The 20897-nt window shown below is 48.2% G+C and overlaps 1 protein-coding gene across 1 annotated transcript; it reads right to left on the bottom strand.

Annotated features, from left to right (window-relative positions):
- Nucleotides 1-17223: 17223 nt before the first annotated feature.
- Nucleotides 17224-20635, bottom strand: FOS (Fos proto-oncogene, AP-1 transcription factor subunit). The gene is made up of 4 exons (XM_059915793.1): nt 20354-20635; nt 19321-19572; nt 18787-18894; nt 17224-18663 (listed from the first exon to the last, which is right to left on the bottom strand). The coding sequence occupies exons 1-4, from the start codon at nt 20492-20494 to the stop codon at nt 18022-18024; spliced, it is 1143 nt and encodes a 380-aa protein (XP_059771776.1). The 5' UTR covers nt 20495-20635; the 3' UTR covers nt 17224-18021.
- Nucleotides 20636-20897: the final 262 nt, after the last annotated feature.

Genomic DNA, 20897 nt, shown 5'->3' with positions numbered 1-20897 from the left:
TCAAAGTGCCCAGGGCCCACGAAAGTCATAATGCAGCCCTGATGAAGAAAAAAAAACAGGAGTGGGAAAAGCCAACGGTGGCAAAAGAAGAAAATCGCTGCATAGATGGGCTCCTCCCAGTCTTAACATCCTTCAGTTCTGGGAGTTTCTTTGCCTCAGCATGGCTGGGATCCTTTACAGAGTGTATTCTTTTTTTTTTTTGGCCCTGCGACATGCATCGAACCCAGGCCCCCTGAAGTGGAAGCACAGAGTCTTAACCACTAGACCGCCGGGAAGTCCCTACAGAGTGTATTCTTTTTTTTTTTTTAATTTTTATTTATTTATTTATTTATTTATTTATTTATTTATTATTGGCTGTGTTGGGTCTTCATTTCTGTGCGAGGGCTTTCTCTAGTTGCGGCAAGCGGGGGCCACTCTTCATCGCGGTGCGCGGGCGTCTCACTATCGCGGCCTCTCTTGTTGCGCAGCACAGGCTCCAGACGCGCAGGCTCAGTAATTGTGGCTCACGGGCCTAGTTGCTCCGCGGCATGTGGGATCTTCCCAGACCAGGGCTCGAACCCGTGTCTCCTGCATTGGCAGGCAGATTCTCAACCACTGCGCCACCAGGGAAGCCCCAGAGTGTCTTCTTAAGAGTACATTTTCCTTAAAGATGCAGACGTAGAGAACGGACTTGAGGACACGGGGAGGGGGAAGGGTAAGCTGGGACAAAGTGAGAGAGTGGCATGGACATATATACACTACCAAATGTAAAATAGATAGCTAGTGGGTGGCAGCTGCATAGCACAGGGAGATCAGCTCGGTGCTTTGTGACCACCTAGAGGGGTGGGATAGGGAGGGTGGGAGGGAGATGCAAGAGTGAGGGGATATGGGGATATATGTATGCATATAGCTGAATCACTTTGTTATACGGCAGAAACCAACACAACACTGTAAAGCAATTATACTCCAATAAAGATGTTAAAAAAAAAAAGAGTACATTTTCCTAATGCTATTGGAATCTGTGTGCCCATCTGCTTTTAGGAGAAGATCTTGTTCCCCAAGAATTTTGCGTGAGTTTTAAAATTCATGCGTGCAGTCTTTATCTAATACTTGGTCAATTTTTGCCATGCCCCTCAGTGGCCGGCAGAGGGCGCAGCGACTCAAATTTAGGTGTGGGAATCGGTGGTGTGTAAAACAGAAAGAGGCTGTAGACTGAAAGCCTTGCTGCTCAGAGTGGCCCTGGGACCAACATGGGTTTGACCCGGGAGCTTGTTAGAGATGCAGAGTCTTGGACCTGACCCTAAGGTGGACCCTAGACACCCGGAATCAGAATTTGCATGTTGAGAAGATCCCCAGGTAATTTATATACACCTTTAAGTTTGAGAAGCACTGGTTTAAAGTTTCTAGTCTTAGAAAGGGAAGCCTGCTTCCTCAAGGGAGAGAAGGATGGGAGAGCAGCTGGCTAAGGCATTCCTCGCAGCCCCCAAATCTCCTGTTCCTTCAGCCAACCAGCCAGCATCAATTAGGATGGGATTGAAGCCACAGGAGGGGATGTAAAGGCATTTTACAGGTCACAGATGAACTGTCTTCTTCTTCTTCCCTTTCAATAACTGTTTGTTGAGTGTCTACTATGTGCTGGGCATCAGGGGTACAAAAGTGAACAAAAAACAGACCCTGTTCCTGCCCTCATGGAGCTTTCAGCCCAGTGAGGACACCAAGAGTGAATAATCACAAACACACATAACTACAAACTGTGGCATTGCTATGAGGGCACAGAGGGCCATGAGAGAATAGCGGAAGGAAGGGGACTGGCTCATACCGAATGGCTGGGAAGGCCTCTGTGAGCAAGTGAGCTTTAAGCTTGAGATCGGAAGGGTGCCTAGGAATTAGCCAGCAAGGGTGGGCATTCCTGGCAGGGGAAACAGAATGCACAAAGGTCACCCAACAGGGAGGAACATGGCACACTCAAGGAACTGAAAGAAGACTGGCCTGGAGTGATGCAACGTGGGACTGAGAGGAAGGCAGAAAGCAGCCTCGCGGGGCCAGGGACCAAAGGACACAGGCTCCATCTCAGATCTTATAGAGGTGGCCTCCCAGGCCACACAGGGACTGGCACCTGGCTCTGTTTCCGAGGGTCCCTGCTCCAAATGGCCCATGTGGACATCTCACCCGTGTCCGTTGGGTTCCCGTTCTCCCCCACGCCCACACTCCTCTCTGCTAAACTTGCCTCAGCCTACCCTCCATCAGCTTCTTCTCTATCACTTGTCTGCTTCTGCCTTCCACTCCCCAGCGTCTTCCCCCTTCACCGTGTACACCTGCTCGAGTTCTCCCCACAACGTTCCCAGGCAACCAGACCTCACCCTCAAGACAACTTCTTCCCCTGAAGAAAAGACAATCCATAAATCAGAAACAATCACCATTTATTGAGGGCTCATCCTGTGCTGTGCCAGGCACCACTTGACACTATTTTTTTCATTCAATCCTCACAACAATCTCATTCCATAGCTACTATCATTCCAGTTTTTTAATTAATTAATGTATTTATTTATGGCTGTGTTGCGTCTTCGTTTCTGTGCGAGGGCTTTCTCCAGTTGCGGCGAGCGGGGGCCACTCTTCATCGCGGTGCGCGGGCCTCTCACTGTCGCGGAGCACGGCTCCAGACGCGCAGGTTCAGTAGTTGTGGCTCACGGGCCCAGTTGCTCCGCGGCATGTGGGATCTTCCCGGACCAGGGCTCGAACCCGTATCCCCTGCATTGGTAGGCAGATTCTCAACCACTGCGCCACCAGGGAAGCCCTCATTCCAGTTTTACATTTGAGGAAATTGAAGTGCAGAGAGGGTAAGTCATTTCCTCAAGATTGCACAGCTAGAAACTGGTTGAGCCAATACTCCCTTCCCACTTGTCCTATGTACAGTGTACTGACTGCACAGCTGTTTCAAAAGCCTCCAAAAGGAGTGCCCCCTAGGCCCAGCTCGAACGAACTAATCTCAGATGTGCACAAAAACTTCGCCACAAAGATATTGGCATCCTTGTCTATAATAGCAAAAAATTTAGAAACAACCCAAAGGTCCAAGAATACAGGATTGGTTAAATTGTTGGATGTTTAGAATTCTATGTGACTAGCTATTAAAGTGATCACGTAGAAAAAATTGTCTGTGTTCATGATCTATGGTATAGAAAAACAAGATTATAAAACAGTGTTCTGGCCTGGTGTTATGTTCATGAAAACTACAATGTATAAATTAAAAAGTATAAAACTAAAGTGTATATTGGAAAGGGAGAATCAAAACTTTTGGCAGCGGTTACCTCTGTAATGGGATTACAGGTGATTTTTATTTTATTTATTTTGATTATCTGAATTTTCAAAGGTTTCACCAGGAGCATCTATTTCTTTTGGAAAGGAGGGGTGGAAGAAAAAAATCAGGAGGTGTCTGAGTTCTGAGCCTTTCCATTTATTATTGTTACCTATTAAAAAAACAAACATACTGTTCTTCTGGGAACATTTTGAAAACATTTTTATTACAAAAGCAATCTGTGTGCTCGCCAAAAACGAAAAATCAGAGAGTACAAACAAGCAAAGAGAAGAAAACGAAAAACACATTCCTTTCTCCCCAGAGACAACCAATATTAGCACCTTCGTGACTCTTCACAAGCCACGTCTCAGTTCTGCACCAGGTACTAGTCCTTGGGTGCTCCCCACCCCACCCCCGTTGCCATGACTGGAAACATGAGTTTGGAATGAGGCTTACAGATTCCTCTGTGATCCCCAAAGAGCTCCTAAGACCATCTGGGATCCCAGAACAACAACTTACTTAGTGTAGACCCCAGCCTGTCAGGGCGCACAACTCCTTGTGGGTCACAGGGGACGAGAGCCGTCAAGGGTGAGGACCATAAGAGTGATTCCCAACATGTTTGGGATTGCAACACTCTATCATCGTCGGATTTTGCAACCCTCCTTCCCCCTTCTAAAAGAACCCAAAGGACTGCATCACAGCATTTGTATGTGCCGTTTAGTACTTTTCCATCCATGCAGCTGAAGGGAATTAAGGTTATCTTGGCTGTAAGACTATGACAACCCTCCTCCCCTCCACCCCTCGGATAATTACGGGCAATCACTCTGGGATGTCCTGGGTCAGGGCTGGGAATGGCAGCTTTGAGGAGCTGTGCAGGCAAATTCTGCCATGAGGGCGGCTGTGCCAGGCCTGGGAGGCCAGTTCCAGGGCAGGATGTCTCCGGGCCATTCTCTCTCTCGCACACACACACACACACACTCAACAACAACAGGTTCCCAAGGCCCACCCTGCCCATGCCCTCTTTTACTAAAGTCCCACCTCGTGGGAAGGACGGGTCCCCAGCTGCTGGCACCTGGCCCCACTAGGTCCACACCCTCAGCGCAGTCCCCAGGCAGGAAATGTCCCTAGAGCCGATACACGAGCCAAACCATTCCTGGTTTTTTCAGATGTTGTGATATCCAGTCATGGCCCAGACCCAGGGCCTACCCTCCCAACCCCAAGCTCCAGGAGTTGAGCTGGTCCCATTGCTACTCAGTACGTTCAATCTTTCTTGAAACCTCAAAGATTTTGGAGACGCTATTCTCCTTTAGATGTGGCTCCTCTCATAGATAATAATAACTATATTATATTATATATAACTATATATATTATAACTATATTATTATAGTTTCTGTTTATTAAACTCCTGATATGCCAGGCTTTTTATAATCATGTAATGCACCCGCAGTCTTTGGAAGTAGACACAATTATCCTCACTTCACAGATGAGAAAGCTCAGGCCCCAAGAGGTAGAGTGATCTGCCCAAGGTCAAACAACTAGTGACAGAGACAGGAATCCACCCAGACCTGCATGACCACATAGCTCATGCGCTGCCCAGGAAGGTCGGTGCAGAAGGGAGCAAAGAGATCTTATAACCTTCCCCCATTCCATTTGTAAAACAGTTACATTGGAAAACAGATCGACAAACTGCTATATTTCACCTACTATGTGCCAGGCACTGTTCTTGTACTTTGCATATATCAACTCAATTTATCCTCATCATACCACTAGGAGATGAGTAGTTCTTTTTACAGATGAGAAAACTGAGGCACAGAGAACAGAGTAAACTTGCCTAAGGCCACACAGCAAGTGGTGGGGTCTGGACAGAAACCCAGCTCTGGAGGGTGTGCTGCCTCTCCGATCCCAGGAGCAGAGGCCTCCCCTCTCCTAGTTCTTTGTCCTCTGACTTTCCTATGTCACCACCCTCCTCATCTTTCGGAGAGTCCACTTTACACTTCCTCATCCCTCTCTGGGTGGTGGTGGTGTTCTCTTGTGAAACTGCTTTGTGCAACTACTTCTTGTGCAAGACTGTCTTTGATTAGATCATTATCTAGATTTCCAAAGAACTGAGAGGAAGGTTTATCAAAGCAAAGGCTTGGAGTTGCTTCTGGAGAAATTAATCAATTAATTAATCAATTAATCAGCAAGGGCTTGAGAGCAGGTTTTGTCCCCAGCCCTGTGCTGGGCGTCTATGAACACAAAAGACACCCAGGACCTGGCCTCAACTCTCAAGGAAACAACAGTAAAGACAGTATGTAGGACTTCCCTGGTGGTGCAGTGGTCAAGAATCTGCCTGCCAATGCAGGGGACACGGGTTCAAGTCCTGGTCCGGGAAGATCCCACATACGGTGGAGCAACTAAGCCCGTGCACCACAACTACTGAGCCTGCACACTAGAGCCCGTGAGCCACAACTACTGAGCCCACGTGCCACAACTACTGAAGCCCGTGTGCCTAGAGCCCGTGCCCTGCATCAAGAGAAGCCACTGCAATGAGAAGCCCGTGCACCGCAATGAAGAGTAGCCCCCGCTTGCCGCAACTAGAGAAAGCCCGCGCACAGCAACAAAGACCCAACACAGCCAAAAAAAAAAAAAAAAAAGACAGCATGTAAGCGTGTGCTCTGTGTGCTGGGTCTGTGCACAGCTGTATTTTATAAGATATACAGGAGAGGAGTCAGAAAAGTTGTTATGAAGGAGATGGAATTTGAAATAGGGTTTGAGAGAAGGGGCAAGGAAACCTTGTTCACTCTGATGGAGATAACAAAACTTGGCAGAAGGAAAAAAAGCAGTCCAGGCGAGAGAAACAACAGAAGTGTTTTCTGCATCCAAATCAATCAGATCCTCAGAAATAAACTAAAGAGAGAAAAAACTGGGATTATTTTTTCTGCCAAGTTTTGCTATTTCCATCAGTGAACAAAGAAAATCTCTTCCCCTAGCTGTGATGCTGCTTCTGGAATTGAAGAAGGGTGCTCTGCCTCATATGTCCACCAGGCGGCAGAGCTGCTACTCCTGTCGCTAGAGCTCCAAGTAAAATCAATCCAGCGAGAAAGGTGAAGGATCCCAGACTCCTCCTCAAATCAGCAGGTTGGAACGGCCCTGGGCCAGCGGTGGGCACCAGTCTTCTCAGTCTTAGCTGCCTACAGTCAGGGAGGAAATAGAATATAGAATGTAAGAGGAAGTTGGGTGAAACAGAAGGGAAGAGAGAGAGAGACATTAAAGAGGCATTCCCTCACAGGATCTAACCTCTATGTACCGTGAAAAGACCTTCCAATGAGCAGAAAAGGGGTCTCCATGGGTTCAGGCTATTCTGCTATTGTCTTCTGCCTTCTGCTATTGTCTTGACTGAGAAAAGTTAATGGGAGGCTTGGGTAACTATGAAAAATAATCAACTGCTAGTCTAAGACTGGTTTCAAGACAGCCAATTCGGGCTCTCTGGACAAGGGTAGCCATTCCAGCCACTGGAAGGAGGAACTCTTGTGGTTTGGGGAGTACGACCCTCCTGGCCATCACCCCAGGCCCTGGTGTCATGCTGTGGGCTGTATGGGGCAGTAGGCATGCCACTGGCACCCTTTAAAGGAGCCCTGAAGTCAGTATTTAGCTTTACTGTACATTCCACCATCTGAGCCAGGCAACAGGGTCCTGAAGCCACAAGAGCAGAGGGGGTTAGAGGGGAGGTGGAAGGGACACTAGTTTGAAGCCAGACATGTTGGCTTTTATCTATCTCGGACTAGCTGTGCAACTTGCAGGAGTAAACCAACTTTTCTGAGCCTTCGTTCCCCCATTTGTAAAATTGAAAGGCTGAATTAGAGCAATCGTACCTGATGTGCGTTCTAGCTCTGAAATTCTGAAAAACACACACTCCTTTGGCCAGAGGAACTGGGGAATGGGCGAGGGTTGAGGGTGGAGGGCGGTAGCCGCGACCGAGCAGCCTCAAGAGTCGACCCCACCCCTGCAGTCGGCTCCCCGGCAGTAGCCACTGCGGCACTGCCCGCCCCACCCCCGCCCTCATGGCCGGGCGGCGCACACCCACGGCTCCCTCCGAGACTTCTGGAATCTCGCTGGATTCCTCCCAGGAATGTTTATTGCCCCTTACATCTGCAAATCGCTCTACATCAACAACCCTACTGCGCGAGTATTAACCATCGCTGCAATATTCCTCGTTCCGCCTGTAAGAGGAATTGCGGGGGTCTGGATTTATGAAGGTGAAATCCGAAAGTGATTTGCCTGGGATTCATTCAATAATCAGTTAGCAACAGTTAATTAAGCGCCTAATACGAGCAAGGCGCAAAGAGACGCACAAATCCAGTTACTATGGAGGTCAGAATTGTAGGGGTCCTCAAAGAACTTCACTGATATTCCAATTATGTAATGCGCCGCTCCCCCCCCCCCAACGCCTGTAACTAAAAGGTGATGGACGATCTCCCCTCACAAGCCTGACGACACAGAGCCCCACCCCCAAAGTTCATTTTACCAGGCTAGGTAAAGGGAAGTGACCTTCCCAAGGTCACTTATCCCCCAAGGGGCAACACTGATCCCAGAACCTCGGTCTTCAAAGCTTTCCACTGCGCCATGGACGAGAATTTTAAGTTCAAGCCTATAAAATGTAAAATAGTGAGGCGAAGGATGGCTGTTTCCATGATTTCCGGGCACAGAGTGAGAAAATCGTGATCCCAGCTCTCCCACCCTAAACAGACGAAACAGCCCAAATCTTGGCTGCAGCCTCAACGAGACAAATGTTTGGGACCCCAGAGTTCATCCATCAGTCATCCACGCCTTCCCCCGGGGTCCCTATCGCCCCTGCCCCCCGCCTCCGCTCGGGTGTCGGGGATGGGTCTGGGGTCGCGTGGAACAGAGCGGCCCGCAGCAGCCCCACGGGGGCGTGGCCGGGGACAGAGGGCGGGGAAGGCGGGAGTCCGGCTCCCAGCCTCGTCCCGACGGGCGGCGCCGTGGCTGAGCCAAATATGGGCAGAGCGGAAGCAGCGGGCAGACGTCACGGCGCCGGGTGGGGGCCGAGCTGCGGGGCAGATGACGGGAGGCGCTGACGGCACCTACGTCTCACCATGGAAACCAAACAGTAAATAGAGGAATTGCGAGCTCCTGGCGCGGCCCGACCCAGCGACCTGGCCTGAAGCAAAGGGCCGGAAGCTGGGAAGGGCCGGGAGAAACCTGGGCTTGGCAGAGGAAGGCAGGGGCGCGGCGAGGGTGCTCCGAGGGCGGAGAAGGGACGCCGAGAGAGCACCCCCTCTGACAGGTCCTTGGGAAGCCGGCTCTCCCTCAGCCCAGGATCCAGCAGGGGCAGGTCAAGAACAGAAAGAAGCCCTCCTGGATGGAAAGAAGCCTTCCTGTCCTTTTTGAAGGGCTTCCTCGGCCTGCAAGGTTGTTGGGGATATTGGTGTTTCTTTGTTTTTCCTTACTAGGGTCTAAGAATTCACACATTGGGACCACACTACCCGGACTCAAATTGCAGCTCCGCCACTCTAGTTGGCTGATCTTGAGCAGATCACAATCTTCTGTGCCCCCGGACTATATTATCTATAAAATAAGGGTAATAGCAGGACTTACCTGTATTTATGAGTTAATATAAATGTGTTTGTGTGTGTGTTTGGAACAGTGTCTAGTGCATTGTGAGCCTCAATTAGTGCTAGCTGTTAATTTTTATTCCTAAGCAACACAACAGTGGGTTAGTAGTTTAGTCAACTACTAAATTATACTTCTGATGTAATGGGTTTTTTCTTGATTCGTTTTTTAGTTTTAAAATAAATAAAAAGAATTTTCCGGACTTCCCTGGTGGCGCAGTGGTTAAGAATCCGCCTGCCAATGCAGGGGACACGGGTTCGAGTCCTACTCCAGGAAGATCCCACATGCCACGGAGCAACTAAGCCCATGCACCACAACTACTGAGCCTGCGCTCTAGAGCCCGTGAGCCACAGCTACTGAGCCCACGTGCCTCAACTACTGAAGCCCGCATGCCTAGAGCCCGTGCTCCACAAGAGAACCCACCGCACTGAGAAGCCCGTGCACTGCAACAAAGAGTAGCCCCCGCTCTCCGCAACTAGAGAAAGCCTACCCAACGCAGCCAAAAAGAAATAAATTTATTTAAAAAAAGAAAAAAGAAAACTCAACAGTAATCCCAGCAACTGTTTAGAACTTGAAACAACAAAAGATTTTTTCAGGAAAGAGTATTTTGTCACTGATGATGTCTAGAATTCCCAGTTCATGGTGTTAATTAAAAAGCAGACCAAGTTGAACTGGTTTTATTATTACTTTTAAATTCTCAGCAGGTAATGTGGATGACACACATTGTGTGTGTTTTGTGGATGACAGACCCTAGTGTGATCCCCAGTAATTCCTGCCTCCTGGTGTCCATGTTGGGAATTTGTGTGATTCCCTCCCCTTGAGGTGGAACCTGAGGCTTGCTTCTAAGCAACAGAATATGTGGCAAAGGTAATGGGATGTCACCCCTAGATTATGTCGTGATGTATATATATCTCCATCTTGCTAGCACACACTAGTAGGTTTTCCTGCTGGGCTTGATGAAGTGAGCAGCCATGTTGAGGAAGCTCACAAGGCAAGGAACTATGAGCAGTCTCTAGGACCTGAGGGTGGCCTCCGGCCAACAGCCAGCAAAGAGCTGGGCCTTAGTTATAAAATCACAAGGAAATAAAGTCTGCCAACAACCCAGATGAGCTCAGAAGCAGATTGTTTCCCATTCAAGCATCCAGCTGAGAATGAGCTTGTCTGACACCTCGATTGCAACTTTGTGAGACCTTGAACAGAGGACTGAACTAGGCTGTGCCTGGACTCCTGACCCACAGAGACTGTGAGATAATGAATACGTGTTGTTTTAAGCTGCTCGATTTGTGGTGATTTGTTATACAGAAACAGAACACTAATCCACCCTCTTTGCCTGTACCTGGCACTTGCTTGGTGCCCCACTGTAGCACTGCATACGCTGCTCAGACCTTCTACCCTAAATGATGTGGTGTGGGCCTCTTCAATGCATTGCCACAGTCGTCATCTGATATCATCAATGTTTTGAAGCTGAAGGGGAGGTTTGAGATTTTTGAAACCCACTCCTGATTTGGTAGAGGAAACAGTCTCAGAGAGGTTAGAATGTCACCCCAGGTCATAAAAGTACATATTTAGGGGCAGATTTAACATTTTAGCAAAACAGTTAAGCACTTTGGACTTTAGAGTCACAGAGAGCTGATTTCAAATCTAAGATCTGCTACTTAGCAGTTGTGTGACCTCGGTTAACTCAACTTTTCCTAGATCATCTTCCTATTGGTAAAATGAGGATCCTAATTGTATCTTCCTCATAGGTTTGTGGTGAGGACTAAATGAGAGTATCCATTCAACAAAACAATTATTGTGTGCCTGTTATGTGCTAGTTGCTAGAGGCAAAATGATTAGCAAAGCAAATCTGGTCTCCGATTTAGCGTTGCCTGTAAAGTACACGGCGCAGCCTGGAACGTAGCAAGCACATGTGAAATGCTGACCATTATCAATATTATGTCCTAGGTTCTATCCCAACCACATGCCTCCAGACAAGCTCTACAAATTGACATCATAGAACCTCTGCCATGTAATTCCAACTGCCTACATCCCCTCCCCACCCCAATATTCCACAGGTATCTTGAGCTCAGTGTGTCCAACACAGGACTTACCTTCTTATCCCCCAAACATGCTCTTCTTCCTAGAGTCACAAAGTCATTGGGGGACCCACAAGCCTCCTTGTGGGTCAAGCCTGGTAAAGCTGGGAGTGAGCTTGGATTCCTCCCTCTCCCTCACCTCCCACATCCACTCAGTCACCAAGTCCCAACAGTCCTACCTGCTAATTACCTCTTGTTGCCTCCCTGTTCCCACCACCACTGCCTGGGTTCAACCTACACACAACTGAACTAAGTAAATACCAGGCTCTTCATGATCTGGCCACAGTTACCTCTTCTTGACCTGTCTCCAGCCCCCTCCACTTTGATGTGGCAATATTGATGTAAATGAAATCAACTGTACTTATATGACGCTCTATAGTGTACATCTCCCATGCACTCTTCCCCCAGCCCCGCATTTTATAGTCCAGCAAAATTAACTGCGTTGTCTTCTGGGTCTGTGCCTTTACAGCGTATATCCCTCTGCCTCCTGCAATCCTCCCTCTGCCACTTGCTCATCTAGCAAATTCCAACCATCTTTGAAGCCCAGCTCAGCGGTCACCTTCCCAGAGACTCCCCCAGATAGAGTTCATCACTCCCTCCTTCTCATAACCCCTGCACATCTCTTGTCAATTTTCACTGCTACAGTGTGTGTAATACGTTTATGTGCCTTTCTCCCTTTCCAGGCCAGGAACTCCAGCCTGTGTCTTCTTTGCATCTGAATCCAGCACCTGATACAGAGTAGACACCCAGAAACTTTTTTTATTTAATATTTATTTATTATTTATTTTGGCTATGACAAGTCTTAGTTGCAGCATGTGGGACCTTCGTTGAGGCATGCGGACTTCTTGGTTGCAGCATGCATGTGGGATCTAGTTCCCAGATCAGGGATCGAGCCCAGGCCCCCTGAATTGGGAGCATTGAGTCTTACCACTGGACCACCAGGGAAGTCCCTGGAAACTTTTTTTTTTGGCTGTGTTGGGTCCTCATTTCTGCACGTGGGCTTTCTCTAGTTGCGGCGAGCAGGAGAGCTACTCTACATTGTGGTGGCTTCTCTTGTTGTGGCGCACGGGCTCTAGACACACGGGTTTCAGTAGTTGTGGCATGCGGGCTTCAGTAGTTGCAGCACACAGGCTCAGTAGTTGTGGCACACAGGCTCTAGAGCTCAGGCTCAGTAGTTGTGGTGCACGGGCTTAGTTGCTCCGCGGCATGTGGGATCTTCCCGGACCAGGGCTCGAACCTGTGTCCCCTGCATTGGCAGGCAGATTCTTAACCACTGCGCCACCAGGGAAGCCCCCTGGAAACTTTTTATTGAATGAGATGAAGTCCATGCTTGCTCCAGAAGATATATATTTTCTCCCTTGACCCCCATCTCCCTAAATTATAACGCAATAAATAATAGCTCACCCTTCTATAATACTCCTGTGTGCCCAGGCACTGTAATAAGCTCCATACATACTAACTTATTTAATGCTCACAACAACCCCAGAGGTGGATACAATTATAATCTCCCTTTCACAGATGAGGAAACTAAGGTGCAGAGAGGAGAGGTAAACTGCCCAAGGTCAAGGAGCCAGGATTCAAAGCTGAGTCCATGCTCTGAACCACTCTGCTATATTGGATCCAATGCCTCGAATCCAGATTAATTTATCATGTTTATTTGATAAGTTTAGCTGCAATGACAGTCTCATGATTGACTAAAAAGCCTGAAAATGAATCACTGTTTCTGTAGCTCTGACCCCAAATTGCTCCCCAAAGTAAACATGGGAGCAACTGGGACCTGTGCCATTTACCCTTATGATGGAGGTGCTGCATTTTGCTCCACTCGCTTTAGTAGGGTCCCCTTCCTACAGGCCTGCTTCTAATGTAGCTGATGCTCAAACCCCTCCGGGTTCTTATTCTCATCAACTGATTGAACCAAACCTCAGCACCATGTCAGTTTGAGCTGAAAGTTAAAACAGTTTATTAGTTAAGAAGATCTGATGACCATCAGGACAGGCAGCCTCCTTGGGACAACAGCCAGAGCCCTTTCTGCTCTGTGTCCTCTTGGGCAGCTGAACAGTGCTCGAGAAGAGCAAAGGAAAGGCAGCTTAGATTAGTCCGTGGATCGGTGTGTGGAGCCATTGAAATGAATTGCGTTACAACTAAACCAGTTTATGCTTCTGTTGCATTCACCTGCGTGCAACGTGGAGCTCTATTGAGCCAGCACCCTTCAGGGACTTTGAACTCGTTCATCAGGAGTCAATACACTTTATTCCCATCTGCTTTTGCCCAGGTCTGGGCATATTCTTGTAAATGATGATTGTGATAATGATATTGATATTGGTAATGATCGTGATAGCCTCTAACCCTATTCTTCTATTCTCATGCAGACTAAATTGTAAGTTTTATAGTTTAGCACACCAAGTGCTAGGATCCAAAACTCAAATGCATTTGTGTGATAGTCTGAAATTTTTATTTTATATCAATGAGAGTGAAAAACATTGTTTTGTTTGTTTCCTTGAAGATGATGATACTTAAATTTACATATGCATCTACTCTTCATTTGGTATTGAAACAAATTTCTCAGTTTGTAATTAGTCTAGAAGTGTCACTGACCTGCAGTATACTTGTATTTTTTGGTACCCCTCAAAATTCCTTCCCAAGCCAGCTAGTTCATCGTCTTAATATTATAGAACTCTTGACAAGAATTTTTTTTTAAAACGAGAAGCCATGCTCTTTCACTCAGGAAGAAATCTATGAAGAACACAGCTCGTCTTCACTGTTAAGTTCTAGTTCTCTCCCTTTAGATGTTTTTGTCAATTTTATCCACCTTCATTCATTCATCCATCTCCATTCATTTAACAGGCATTTGAGTCCCTAGTAGTCCTTGGGGCTAGAGGGGTGAACAAGACAGAAAAGGTCCCTGCTCACATGGAACTTACAGGCAGTGGTAAAGGGTGGAAATTTGTTAAAAAGGGAAAGGAAACATAAATAAGGTGTTACAGAGAGTGATAGAACGACCTGGGAAGGCTTCTTGGAGGGGATGTTCTTTGAGCTGAGTCCTGACCAACAGGAAGGAGCCAGCCTGGGAAAAGAAGCCCAGGCAGAGGGACAGCAAGTGCAAAGGTCCTGCAGCAGGGACACGCGTGCTATGTGTCAGGCATGGAAGGAAGGTCAGTGAGCAGAGTGCCTGCAGGGAAGAGGGACAGGAGATGGTGGTGGAGAGGAGTCAAGAGTGAGCTCTTTAATATTTATAGCAAAACAGCGCAGCTTAAAATGCTCTGATATTCAGCGTTCAAGTGATGCTCATATCTCATTTATATTGTGAGGAATATGATTATTCTGTGTTTGGAGGAAGTCTCACACACAGCTGAAAGATTGAATTTTTGTTTTCGAATTTTTTTTTTTACTTGAAAAACATAAAAACTTCAGCTGATTTCCTTAGAGTAATCTGAAAACTTTTACTTTGCCTCTGTCTCTACTTTGTCCATTAATTAAAGATAGCATAATTGATTTACTTTCCTTCACGCATGGAAAGTTGCTGTTGATACAAATTGTTAGAACAGATTGTTAAATGCTACCCTTTAATTTGGAGAATTACACAAGATGCAGGGATGTGCAAAGGTGATGCAGAGTCTACAATCCACTATTATATAAAGATAATTCTCTTTTCTTCTACGCTTTTTCCATCTAAAATTAATTTGGAGCTGGAAGCACAAAGGCGGTGCATTCACTTTGAAGTTGAATTGGCAGAAGTAATCCAGGGAGGCAGCAGAGGAATTCCAGGAGCCAAAGATGGAACTGGGGTATATGTTTGAAGCCAGACATAAAAGATATGAAATCCCCATTGCTTAATATCATAACAAGGCCTAGAAGAGGAGAATTTAGAGAGTATGTGTGGAATATATTTCTGCCTATGGAAATAGTGCAGAATTTATTCATTTATCCACCCAGCAAATATTTGTTAACCCTGTACTATGTGCCAGGCACTAAGCCAGGTCTGGGGATCCATTAATGAACAAATTAGACATTCTCCCCATAAAGAAATGACACCCTTGCATCCTTATTTCCATCTCTTGCTATTATATGAGTATCTTTTGTATCAGCGAACGATGGTGCCCTGAGATAGTCATTTTGTTGAGACCAGTGTAAGGCCATATCGTGTGGGTAGGGATAGAGTCTTTCCCAAAAGGAAGTTGACATTCCCAATGTCCATCACCCATGGGAGTTGTTGAATCCTGAGTCAGGAAAAGAGGATTTGGAAGGAGCCCCTTTAGCTAGAAAGAGAGGAAATTCCTTTCTTCTCTTGATCCCATGAGAATGGTGGGCAGAGAGCTTGGTGGGATGTCAACCCAATGGCGGACCCTATAGGCCCTCTGAGAAGCCTGTTAAAGAGATTCTCTGTGTGCAAGGCCCTCTCCTGGACCTTTAATGCAGGCTTGCTGATGGAGCAGCCTGGTCTCAGCTGGGCTATGGTGAACTAGAAGAAGGGTCTGCGTGCAGGCAGAGGCCAGGGCTGTCAAGTGAAAAGCAAGCCTCTCTCTCTAATCAGCATGGGGCTGACCGAAGCCATTAGTCAGGTCTCCAGGAGTTCAGTGTCCAGGGCTAGAGGTTTAGCTTCCCTTCCCCATCTGAGAAATCTGCTTCCATGGGTTGTTATTACTGTACATGTAGGGGATCCAGCTGGTTTCCTTCAGATATCTTCTTGTTACTTGAGATCTAGGTGTTAGTTACAGTAATTCTGTATCGAGTTTAGGTCCTATCTAAAGGCTACAGAAAATTTACCCTCTGGACAGCAAACAGGGAGTATAAGGCCATTTTCATTATTGCCGGACAGGCAAAAATAATATGCAAGTGATGTGTGAGAGATCAGTGCTCTTAAGAGCCTAAAGCAAGTTGCTTTCATATGTCAGTTATTATGTGAGGAGCTGGGAGATCATAGGTGTGAACACCACCCTCAATGGAACTGTCATTTTAAATTAAAACTTTCAACTTGGCTGAGTATGACATCGCATAACCACCCAGTGATTTTTATTATCACCAAAGCATTAGAAGACTGGCCCTGAAGCTCCTCTTCCACCTGGCATGGGTGCAAATCTGGGCTCTGGCTTCCGAGCTTGGTGCCCACATGATAGCAGAGAGCAGGGGAGGAAGGACACCGCCTCCTCTCTTTGTGGTTGGTACCTGTGCATGAAAGCACCCCATCACCAGAGGTGTCCCAGACAAAGGTCATGTTCTTCATTAAGATGATAAAGTTTCTAAGTTAAAGCTTATTCAGTCATGTTGACTTCTCCTCGAGCTATCATGTAACTTTTTATTTACCGAATGATCAACCATTGTTTGTACTGTCTGAGATCTCTCGAATTCTCAGAGCCAGGTTTTTCTTCCCCCAGTGAATGTCAGGCATATGTTAAAGAAACGTCAGAAATTACAATGCATTTATTATGAATGGATAGGGATGAGAACCCCCGTCCTTTCTTTCTGAGAATAAAAAGACTACAACTAAATGTATGTCTGTTTGAGTTAAGGACTGAAGAGTTAAGGACTGAAAAGTTGTGGGTTTATTTTTTTTCCTAACCAGGTGAAAACTTCTTCTTTTTTCTTTTTTTGGCCACACCACAAGGCCTGTGGGATCTTAGTTTCCGGACCAGGGATCAACTCCCCGTCCCCTGCATTGGAAGGGCAGAGTCTTAACCACTAGACCACCAGGGAAGTCTGAAAACTTTTTTTTTTGAACCAAGTGTTAAGAGGCAGTTCAGCCTGTTGGATAGGGTAATGAATGAAGAAGTTAAGATTCCAATCCCAATAGTGGAATATTGAGAAAGTCATCATTCTAACCGTTCAATTTGCTCTCCTTTAAGGAGGGAGTAACCGTCACATGATTTTGTGGCAAAAAGTTAAAGTGGTTCGTGCAAAGCTTAATTGTTTGCTAAAAGGATTCCTAGAAGACCAAGACATTTAAGTTTAGTATTAGCACAAGTAGACTTAAATATGCCCCTCTTCGACTTTTAAAACAGAAGAAGGAAGACATGTTCTCACAAAAGCTGTTGCAAAGCAGTTTCCCATTCCTAGAATCTCTAAGGGGAGACTCAGCACTGCAAGGTGAAGACACGCATCTGTACAATTTTCCAACCTCAGCTCCAGAGTTTCTCTCTTTTTGATAAGGGATCAAACAGAGCAGTGTGTCCCTTCCAGGAGCTACCCTTCTTGACAAACTGGTCTCCGATGATACCTTCTGGAATCTTACAAAACTTCCAGAATGAAAAGAGCACGAGGTTGGTCGCATTCAACTTAAATGCTTTTATTGACAATGTCTTTGAACAATAAGCAAACAATGCTTAAATTTTTCATTCAGATTCACTTTCCACATGTCAAAAGACCTCAAGGTAGAAAAAAATAAAATAAAAATATAAATATCTGAGAATCCATCTTAATAAATAAATTAAAAACACAATAAAACGTTTTCATGGAAAACTGTTAATGTCAGAACATTCAGACCACCTCAACAATGCATGATCAGTAACGTTACAATGAACATTGATGTTGAAGAAAAACTACAGTACATGGATATAGCTATTTATTTCTATCTACCAGAAAATAAAGTCATATCTTTTCTTAGTTTAATATTGGTCATTGCTAATCAGAACACACAATTGCCAGGAACACAGTAGTTATTGTTAAAATCAGCTGCACTAGATACAATTTGAAAATATCCAGCACCAGGTTAATTCCAATAACGAACCCAATAGATTAGTTAATGCTATGAGAAGATTAAAGAGAAAGAGAAAAGAGACACAGACCCAGGCCTGGCTCAACATGCTACTAACTACCAGCTCTCAGATGTGTAACTGGGAACAATACACACTCCATGCGTTTTGCTACATCTCCGGAAGAGGTAAGGACTTGGGTCCACACATGGATGCTGTCAAGTCCTTGAGGCCCACAGCCTGGTGTGTTTCACGCACAGATAAGGTCCTCCCTAGGTCTATGGGAACCCTCGAGGGAAGACGTGTTCCTCCTCTCTGTAATGCACCGACTCGGGCAGTGGCACGTGCGTGCCTGCTGCCTCCCCTCTCTGCCTGCTCACAGGGCCAGCAGCGTGGGTGAGCTGAGCGAGTCAGAGGAGGGCTCGTTGCTGCTGCTGCCCTTGCGGTGGGCAGCCGCACAGCTGGGGAAGGAGTCAGCCTCAGGGTAGGTGAAGACGAAGGAAGACGTGTAAGTAGTGCAGCTGGGCGTACAGGTGACCACCGGGGTGCACAGGGGTTCCAGCTCTGTGGCCATGGGCCCCATCCCCAGGGAGCCACCGTGCAGGGGCTCCCAGTCTGCCGCATAGAAGGAACCAGACAGGTCCATGTCTGGCACAGAGCGGGCGGTCTCAGAGCCGCTGGGCCTGGACGATGCTGGGAACAGGAAGTCATCAAAGGGCTCAGCCTTCAGCTCCACGCTGCTGATGCTCTGGACGGGCTCCACTGAGGGCTTGGGCTCAGGGTCATTAAGGAGGGGTAGGGTGAAGGCCTCCTCAGATTCGGGGGTGGCAGCTTCAGGCAGGCCCCCGCTCAGATCAAGGGAAGCCACAGACATTTCTTCTGGGAAGCCCATATCATCAGGGATCTTGCAGGCAGGTCGGTGAGCTGCCAGGATGAACTCTAGTTTTTCCTTCTCCTTTAGCAGGTTGGCAATCTCAGTCTGCAAAGCAGACTTCTCATCTTCTAGTTGGTCTGTTTCCTGGATAGAGAGGACAAAGCAAAACATAAGACACGGTCTTACTCAAGGACGCTGCTCCCTTACGTCCAATCTCCAACTTTCCCCTTAAGTTTTAAAAAGAAATGACCCATGGGATCTACCTACCGCTTGGAGTGTGTCAGTCAGCTCCCTCCTTCGGTTCCGGCATTTGGCTGCAGCCATCTTATTCCTTTCCCTTCGGATTCTCCTTTTCTCCTCTTCTTCTGGGGACAACTGGGTTGGGGGGGGGGGGGAGAGCAGCATTCAGTAACAGTGTCTGCCATCAGTTCCATTCACCCACCCCAGTGACACTGGCTCCTGCAGCTTCCCAGCTCCTAACACCTCTTCTGTGAAGCCATTTCTAACCTGCAGTTGCAAGCTGGGTGTGACTTGCATTTAAAAATAAGAACCTCAGCAAGAGCCAAAGAAGAGCCCAGACTGAAAACATGAGATAGGAACCTATTAGGGAAGAAACTACACATTAGGGTATTTCTTAGAATGGGACTATCAGAGCCTAACTTGGGATGGAAAGGGCTTGGCTCGCCATTCGGGATGTCTAGTCATTTCCATCAATGGCTTCACCCTGTCCGCTGTGCTCCCCACCTCCACCGGTGCTTAAGCCACCCTACCCCCACCCCAGAGAAGGTGCTGAGAACTCACCTGTTCCACCTTGCCCCTCCTGCCAATGCTCTGAGCTCTGCCTCCGGTCATGGTCTTCATGACTCCAGCCCTGGAGTAAGCCCCAGCCGAGGGGGTGGGGACTCCATAGGGGTGGGGGGCTCTGGTCTGGGATGGGGCCACGGAGGAGACCAGGGTGGGCTGCACTAGCCACTGCAGGTCCGGGCTGGTCGAGATGGCAGTCACTGTCGGGATGAAGTTGGCACTGGAGACGGCCAGATCGGTGCAGAAGTCCTAGAATGAAACAGAAGGAGAAAGCTGACGTGAGTGAGCAGATTCTGGACGCAGGTGGGGTGAGCAGAGTTCCCAGTGCCGCATGCAGCAGGGAGAGAGAGAGGAGAAACCGTTCCGCCATGGACTGCTCAGGTCTTTTTACATGCCCCTCATCCTGGATGAAAGGTTTCCCCCTTTCTTCCCAAGAATTCCGCAGCGCAGTGCCTTTTTCCTCCATCCTGCTGCTGCGTTCCCGTTATCCCTTCAGCATCACTCGCTTGAAAGGGGGTTTGTTATAAATATCTCTGACGTCTGCGCTGACGCAGGCGCCGCTCCGGAGTCTCCTGAATGAACTCGCTTTTTATCAATGAAACTGCCTTACACACCCGCCTGCTTCACCCCACCCCTCCTCCTTGCTCCAGGCTGCGAGGGGAGGGGGGATTGCCGCTTTTTGCCTCCTCCCCGGAGGTGCCGGGCTCTAGTTGGCGAGTCTTTGCTTGGGACACTTTTGTCCCAGCTAATGTCAGAGAGCAGTCAGGGAGGGCGGGCCGGGGGCAGCTCAGAAAGAGCCTGCCGCGGGAAAGGAGAACCAATTCTTATTATGACAAGCTTGCGTGCGCTCCGAACAAGTTCGGGGCTCCCGAGGTAGGGCTGCTCCGGCCGGGGCAAGCCTCCCTCCCCCTCGGCGAAAGGGCTCCTCGACTCGTCTTCCTGAGCGTCCCGCCCCGGTTTCTCCTCCCCGGTGACCCCGAGCCCCGAGCCCCGAGCCCCGGGCCCCGCGGCGGCGCGAAGCCAGCCTCACCTGCGCATTGACGGGAGAGCCCATACTGGAGAAGGAGTCGGCCGGTGAGTGGTAGTAGGAGAGACTGTCCCCGGCCGGGGAGGCGCTGCTGCAGCGGGAGGATGACGCCTCGTAGTCCGCGTTGAAGCCAGAGAACATCATGATCGCGGGTAGTCAAAGCCGGGCGAGGGGCTGAGGGGAGGAGGCAGGTAGGAGATGCGGGGCAGAGCTAGGTAGGAGCGCTGTTGCTGCTCGCTCGCTGGGCCGCCGCCGGCTCAGTCTCTGATCCTTAGCTGCTCGCTGCCGATGCGGTTGGAAGTAGTAAGCGCCGCAGCCACCGCTTTTATAACCCTTTTGTGAATGAGCCCGACACGTCACGGGGCGCAACCATTGTGGCTCCCGGGGGGTGTCGCGCTGGCCTGGCCACATCTGCGGTCTCCTTGCCGTCTCCGCCGCCCTCGCAGCCCCCTGCCTCCCGTCTTGTCGTGTTTCTTTATCGTGCGAGCTTTTCGCAATCTGGGTCTTGGGGTCGCTTGGAGCCCCAGAGATGAGGGACTTCGGGGAT

The sequence above is a fragment of the Balaenoptera ricei genome, chromosome 2 (genome assembly GCF_028023285.1).
Source record: "Balaenoptera ricei isolate mBalRic1 chromosome 2, mBalRic1.hap2, whole genome shotgun sequence".
Classification (NCBI taxonomy): Eukaryota; Metazoa; Chordata; class Mammalia; order Artiodactyla; family Balaenopteridae; genus Balaenoptera; species Balaenoptera ricei.
Note: the sequence above shows the minus strand (reverse complement) of the source record. Positions and strands in the feature narration are given on the sequence as shown.

Bases quoted from the DNA above. Each gene is read 5' to 3' on its own strand.
- FOS (XM_059915793.1), bottom strand. From the start codon at position 20,494: ATGATGTTCTCTGGCTTCAACGCGGACTACGAGGCGTCATCCTCCCGC. The intron at 18,895-19,320 runs GTGAGTTCTCAG...CCCCCAACCCAG, and splicing joins GGAGGGGCAAGGTGGAACAG to TTGTCCCCAGAAGAAGAGGA. The intron at 18,664-18,786 runs GTAGGTAGATCC...CTCTCTATCCAG, and splicing joins TGACTGACACACTCCAAGCG to GAAACAGACCAACTAGAAGA.